Consider the following 7,500-nt stretch of genomic DNA (forward strand, 5'->3'; position numbering starts at 1 on the left):
TCGTTTTCTGTGAGTACTTTATTGATAGAAAGTAATTTTTAGCATTTAATGACCATAGATAACATAGGATCAGATAGGCCACTATCAAACCCATTAAGATTTTAGTTATCAAATAGTTGCCAAATCATAAATATGTAATATGTAATATATATATATATGTATAGATCAGTTATATATTTGTTTTTTTTTTTTTCCCCCATTTTATTTTCTTGCACAATGTCTGTACCTTTAAGTTAAGGTAAATAGATAAGGAGAGTTAGTTTGTAAAAGCAAATATGGTATGTGGGTGTGTTATCAGGGGGTATGTGTGTGTTGCTCAGAGATAAAAAGATTGTTGAGTTTTAGACCCCGGGTTATCTTGGTGGAGTCAGGGACAGTGATAGAGTGGTTCATATTCTAGGGAGCTCAGTTTGACGCTCTCTTTTTCATTATGGAAGAAAATATACTGTTTAGCGTCATATCTCTTTGTTTCGTAAAAGGAATATAGGTGGACATTTTGCTGGTGTTTTTTTTTTTACTGTATTTGTATTGGTTTGTGTGTGTATATGTGTGTATGTATGTGTGCATGGGTGCTTATGTGCACATGTATGGTTGTATATGCATGCATATGTAGAAGGTATGTAAGTGCAGTTGTGAATATGTGTGCATGGTTTGTGCAGAATTATATAATAATTTGAATTATTCATTGGCCTTAAAACAAAAACCTTGTAGAAAAAGAAGAAAAATTGAGCTAAACCTGTAATCTTGTATTATTAAGATGTGTGAATGAAAAACTGCTTGTTACAATTCAGCCTGCAGTTTTATTGATAGAGCAGTCAGAAGCCTATAAATGGTTTCTTTAGTAGTTTGTTATGTCCAAGTTTTTCATTATAATATTGCCCCTTATTTCATGAGCATTTCAAGTAAAGATGTTTTGTTGATTCATATTAGTTATCGATATCTATTTTTGTAACCAAATCCAAAAAGAAAGAGAGAAAGGTTTTTATAACCATGTATAATTAACAATACATAATCCTTTATATTGGTCTCACTAATTACTATGGATTTCATGGATTTCATGTTTCTATTTGTGTTCATGTGTGTATGCGTACCATGTGTTTGTTTTTGCACACATGCACGCATGCATGCTTTTACATATACACATACGCACACAGTGTATATGTATATACAGTAAACACACCGTTTTCAAGTTGTGTGCGTATTTTGAGAACTTCAGACATAGACTTTAAATTACAGTTGATCAGAAAATTCTCTAAAGATGCATGATGGAAGCCAAGGCAGACCATGCTGGGGATACGCAAGAGGGCACTGTGGCCCCCCCTAAACTGATGAGGGCTTTGTCCCAATCCCTAGAGAAAGGGGTTCATAAAACCGTGCGATGGTGCCGGAGGCATTTCTCAGATGTAGCACTGAGGGATTTATCTGTCACAAAAGCCCTTGAGAAAGGAAAGATTCAGACACGTAAACGTAGCGGAAAGTTTGACAGAGAACGTAAAATTTCTTCTTGGCATTCAACATATGATAAACACAATGTGAAGGCAAGTAAGCTGTGGTAGAAGGATACCTTTTTCTTTTCTTTTTTCTATTATTATTATTATTATTATTATTATTATTATTATTGTTTTTTTGTCAGTTTTTTTTTTTTTCTCCTTTACACCACCTAACATTTCTTTTTTTTTATGCATAGGTCACTTAGTTGCCACATTTTTAATATTCATCTTTTGACACAGCTGTTATTCTATACTAAATGCTTTCCTTAAAGGACCGGGTTGATTACACCTATATTATTAACAGATAACAATGGTGTTGATTGCAAAAGACAAAAAATGACAATGTGTTGATGACTTTGCTAAAGGATTGATGATGAAAGCTTGATTAAAGAAATTGGATACAGGTTTTGATAACTGAAATGAAATAACAAAGGCATGAGGATGTCAGACTGAAGAATTTTAAGAAAAATAGATCAATAAAATGGAATGGAAGGGCTATTAAACCACTACTTCTTCCAACAGGAGCAACATTCAGAAACGAGCGAAAGATTGAAAGAGTGGCGGACGTCGGGTGATGGCTGCTCAGGAGATGAGGCTTCGTCACCCCTGCCAACAGCTGCTGGCATTTTGAACCCAGAACTACCACTGTCAGACGATGGAGACCTTGGGGCCTCGGCATTACCTGATTCCTTTAATGTACAAGATTCTAGTCCAGGTAAAGCAAACTAGCATGGCCATGGTCATTTCTTTATTATTTTCTAGAGATTTTCTTCATCTCTTGATTATATTTTTATTTGTGATTTTAATATAGGGCTTAGCCAATGATTGTAGACCTTTTAACTAAAATGCAGTTTATATATATGGTGAGGCTGTAATGACACAATTATAATTATGGATGGACCACAAGCAAAACATGCAAAGGAATTTCATTGCTGAACATGAACATGCTCCAAACATTTCAGGAGATAGTGATATGACCAAGGAGCAACGAGAAATGCGTAAGCGACAGTTTGTAATTGCCGAACTCGTTGAAACGGAACGGCTTTATGTTAGAGACTTGGCAGATGTCGTAGAGGGTTATATCACGGAAATGCGCAATCCTGACTCAGAAATGAAGATGCCAGATGACCTCAAGGATGGAAAGGACAAGATGGTGTTTGGGAACCTTGAGGCTATTTATGAATGGCATAGAGAGTGAGTTGACCCTTTTTTTTTTTTTTTTTTTTTTTTTTGTCCTGTGCTTTTGATTAAAAGGATATAGTCATTGTATTAGGGGTTTATAATTCTTTCCTTTTTTTTCACATGGTATAGGTAATGCAGATTTTTGTTTTTTATTGCAATTATTTTTAAATCTGTTGTCCTTGTTACAGTTTCTTCATGAAGAATATTGAACGCTGCTTAGAACACCCAGAAGAAATTGGGCCCGCATTTCAACGAAGTGAAAAGAGGCTTCAAATATATGTTAAATACTGCCAAAACAAACCGACTTCAGAATATATTGTCTCAGAACATTCAAGTTACTTTGAAGTAAGGATATGATTTAAACTATAATTAGAATACCAGTGAAACAAGAGTCTGGAAGCTGTCAGAAAAGTTTTTTTTTTCTGCATTGATGCAACATTATGCTGTTAAGACCTTTCTAAGGGAGTTCTCTTTTTTATGGGAAAATTTATTCTTGGATACTTCAAACTTTTCCAGGAGCTGAGACAAAAGTTAGGACATAAGCTGCAACTCCCTGATCTCCTGATCAAGCCAGTTCAGCGGTTAATGAAGTACCAGCTCCTCTTGAGGGACATCCACAAGCACACCGAGAGAGCAGGCCTCCACCAGGAGGCAGAGGCCATCAAGAAGGCTCTGAACATTATGATTGTTGTGCCAAAAGCAGCCAATGACATGATGAATGTAGGGAGATTACAGGGCTTTGATGTGAGTCTACCAGTTGGAGAGGAAAGGAGCTTTTCTTGTGATATATTACATGGCTCGGAGAGTTTTGCTGTTTATTGTGTGCTTGATAGTTTGCGTATATTTGTTTAGTTTTATAGATATTAAAATGAAGAATACATTTGATGAAGATTTTCATTTAAGATAGGTAAAATCTATATGACCAGGTGAATGTGAGCCTCGAACATATGAACTAGTGATGGTAGCCACAGCTACCTATGTATTTTCCACCACTATATTACTGTTGATTTATTTTCTTACATATGACAGGGAAAGATCATGGCACAAGGCAAACTCCTGTTATATGGACCCCTGATGTCTTGTGAGGGCGCCTCTGCTCACAATTTCCGAGGAAAAGAACTCATGGTGTTTTTGTTTGAGCAGTCCATTATATTCTCAGAGAGTGGACGCAAGAAGAACCAATTCACAAATCCAGTATATGCATACAAGAGTCATTTACAGGTATGGTTGTGGTGAGGTAAACAAGCTTTTGTGGGAGTCATTGTGTTGAGCCTTAAGAGAATTTTCATGTCTTAATATGAGAAGTGGTAAACAAAATTCATTTTATTAAGTGTAAAATATATATATATATATATATATATATATATATATATATATATATATATATATATATATATATATATATATATATATATATATATATATATATATGACTAGTATTACAATTCACAGTTAAGCAGGAAATGTAACTGGTGGAAAGTCCATCTATTACACCTCTGTTTATGTGTTATTATTCATTTACATTTATATTTTTTAAATGATTCTTGCACTATTATAAACATTAAGTATATACATTGGTAGCAAAAAAGTAAGTAAACTATGATATGATGTAAAACAGAAAAGCAGGTAACCAATGCTCCATTTTAGGTCAACAAAATGAGTTTAGTGGAGAAGGCCGACGACGGTGACCCCCTCAAGTTCACGTTGCAGTCTACTGACCCGAGAAAACCCCATTTGGCATTTGTGTGCCAGGGAGCCTCTGAAGATAACAGAAACCAATGGGTCTCACAGATCCGACACCTCCTCCAGACGCAGAAGGACTTCCTCAAGGCTATTCAGTCCCCCATTGCATATCAGAAGGAGCAGACAAAGAATGTGTAAGTATCTGATGATGGGGTGGAAGATTTCCTAGGCCTGCATGTGGATTTTATGGTGGAGGAATTGATTTACAAGGTGTTGAAGGTGATGGAAGATATTGGTGGAGGTGATACAATAGAGGATTTTATCTGGAGGAAAAGTGTTTGTAGAACATTTGCTAAAAAAAAAAAAAACTGGTGATAAGTTAGTGAAATGGTTAGCTTATGAAGTGTTCATGATGGAAGAGATATATACTTAAAAAAAAAAAAAAAGTTTTAAAAAATGATTTTTTAATACAAAGTCTTCATGGCTGGTGCAGATATTGCCGTGATTCCACACTGGATCTCTCCTCTCACCTTTCGAAAATTCCACTAGTAATTTAGCGTAGTCTAATCCTTATTGATAACTTTTACAGATAGTTTGGGGGTGACCTGGACACTTCACAATTCACTTCAAGGTACTCTTTTAAATCTCTTGGGTAACGCTCATAATTTTGATATCTAAAAAGAGAAAGAAAACCAAAAAAACAAAAAACAAACAAAAAAAACAAAACAAAAAACATCTAAAGTATATAAATTGGAATAAGCCTTCATATGACTAAAGCTATTATGACTTCTTATTCACAATATTTGTATGCAAGGGAAAGTATAGAAGAAAAATGTGATTAATCCATGATAAAAATGGGGAGGAAAGACCCCCTCATACTGCCGTGTTTTGGCATCAAGTCTTTATTTCCAATTTGTCAAGCAAATGCCTGTGTAAAATATACTGCTCTCCTTGGAGGTCAGGAACACCTGTTGTTACTAGTAGGAGGATTTTGTTCAGATGTTCATAATCAAATTCATATCTTGTGCCATATATTGAAAGAGGGAACCCTCCCTTAGATCTGACCGTGATTGTATCGGTGACAATAATGTGAAAATTGACTTATAGAAAGGTTAATCTATAAATGAATGTAGTAAGAGTCTTTGTTATGTCACTGGGGCTCATCATCATTGTTTTAGATACGAGCCCATGAATTATAAATATTAAATTTAACCATAGACCATTTCTTATCTCAAGATTGTCTGCCACTGCATCAAGCATTCTACAGGACTTTTAAAGAATTACAAAGACTACTTTTATTTTTTTAATTTTGCAAGTTATTCATCCTTGTGAATCAAATATTTACAGATTACTCTTTTTGATGCTAAAAGTTTCATCAGAATTCATGCTGAATCTTTAAGCTGCTTATAGTTCCCCCTATTCATATTTTTTGGTATTATCTTGACATCTGAATAGTATTGTAAGTAAATCATGGTTTGAAAATAAAAGATCCAAGTATTAAGAAATAAAACTGTACTTAAGTTTTGCTATATTTTGCTCTTAACTTTTGAGTTTTGTGATGACATTTCTTTTGTGTAAGATGTAGCATTTTATCAAACTGTACAATAGAAACTTAAATACAGAATCGCAATTGTTAATGCCAAGGAAAAATGTGTGACAACAGAACAGAGGCAAAGCTCAGTAACAGAACTCAGGCATCGAGCCTCCCCCCACCCCCTCTCTCTCTCCTTGAAGGGAATGCAACATGCCACAGTAAACCTCTGCAATGCTCACCCTCTGTTCTGGTCACAGGCTTCGGCTTATTACCCCTTCTATGGAGGGACAAGACAAAGTGTGGCTGAATGTTGCCCATGCTGCTGGTGTTGTAGTAAGTATGGTCCCAAAGATTATGCCAAGAACAACAGCCTCATATGCTATATTATAAAGGGAAGCAGTGCAGTATACTTCACGGTGGAAGATCATTGTAAGAGACCGCTTTTAAATGTTTTTAAAAAGCCTTGGTCTAAATATCAAGTTGTGTGAAAGAAAAGGCTCTCCTTGAGTATGTTTATGCCTATATAACATACAGAGTGAGTGTACGGCTGCTTCCATGGGAAATTAAGTATCCTGATCTTTGAGGACTTGATGTTTGTATATAAAAATATGATGAATAAATAAAGTTGGTGATTTTTTTCTTGCCTTTTTGTATATGTATCTTTTATGGGGATGAGTTGCAAGATAGATTGGACTGGGATTGTGCTTGAAGGAGAAAAAGAAATTTGCTGTTCTCTCTTTTTTTAATTTTTTTACCATCCTAGTATCCTGATTGCTAGAGAGTTTTGGCTGTTTCAAAAAGCTTTGTTATCTTGGAAGTTATTTTGCCACTCCCAAAACTTTATGAATTTGAAACAGCTACATTTATTGTAATTTTGCTTCTGTGTGGGTAGAGCTATTCCCTGTATGAAGAGGGAATATGGGACTTCCATTGTCTGATTAAAAAAAAAAAAAGAAGAAAAATCATACACTTCCCTCCTTAAGATTTTTTGCTTGGCACTGCACTCTTGTGAAATGAAAATGCATTTGATTTTTGGGTTATGTTCACATACCAGTGTCACAGATATTTTGGAATGTGGATTTTACTATGGAAATGAAAGCATATGTGCTAATAATTTCATCGTGATCACTATGTTTCATTTTTTAATAAGTAAAGCTTGTGGTTACAGATCATTTATAAAACCTTAATTAGACATAGTGATAGTTCTAAAATATCACAGTCAGTGTGTCATGTAAAAGATTAGCCATGAATAGAGATACCTTGTTGTGTTTACCCCCATTACCCTCATTCATGGATTAAAAAACTAACCAGTTGTCAAGCAGAAACATATATTAGCATATAAACACTCTCTTCTTGCATGTCACATAACATGTAGCTTCTTGTAGTCTTCCTGTATGGCAGTTTAGATGCAGTATTTTTATTTTTTGTTTACATTTGTCTTTATTGTAATGGCTAGAGAAACACTGATTTTGCATATTGCATAGTATTCTGTTTGCATTCTATCACTATCTTTCACTTTTATTTCTCTCTCTCTCTCTCTCTGTCTCTCGCTCTCTCTCTCACACTCTCTCTCTCTCTCTCACACTCTCTCTCTCTCTCGCACTCTCTCTC

At 35.0% G+C, this 7,500-nt stretch overlaps 1 protein-coding gene across 1 annotated transcript in view; it reads left to right on the plus strand.

The window, feature by feature from the left end:
• The window catches only part of LOC119580185 (triple functional domain protein-like), a gene marked incomplete in the record, with an annotated part of 172,916 nt that overhangs the window by 154,587 nt on the left and 10,829 nt on the right, over positions 1 to 7,500 (plus strand). Inside the window, 6 exon segments of the mRNA XM_037928184.1 lie at positions 2,013 to 2,205; positions 2,453 to 2,684; positions 2,861 to 3,017; positions 3,189 to 3,416; positions 3,702 to 3,893; positions 4,320 to 4,549. Of these exon segments, the coding sequence (XP_037784112.1) occupies positions 2,013 to 2,205; positions 2,453 to 2,684; positions 2,861 to 3,017; positions 3,189 to 3,416; positions 3,702 to 3,893; positions 4,320 to 4,549 (1,232 nt within the window).

Source organism: Penaeus monodon, chromosome 2, assembly GCF_015228065.2.
Source record: "Penaeus monodon isolate SGIC_2016 chromosome 2, NSTDA_Pmon_1, whole genome shotgun sequence".
Taxonomy (NCBI): domain Eukaryota; kingdom Metazoa; phylum Arthropoda; class Malacostraca; order Decapoda; family Penaeidae; genus Penaeus; species Penaeus monodon.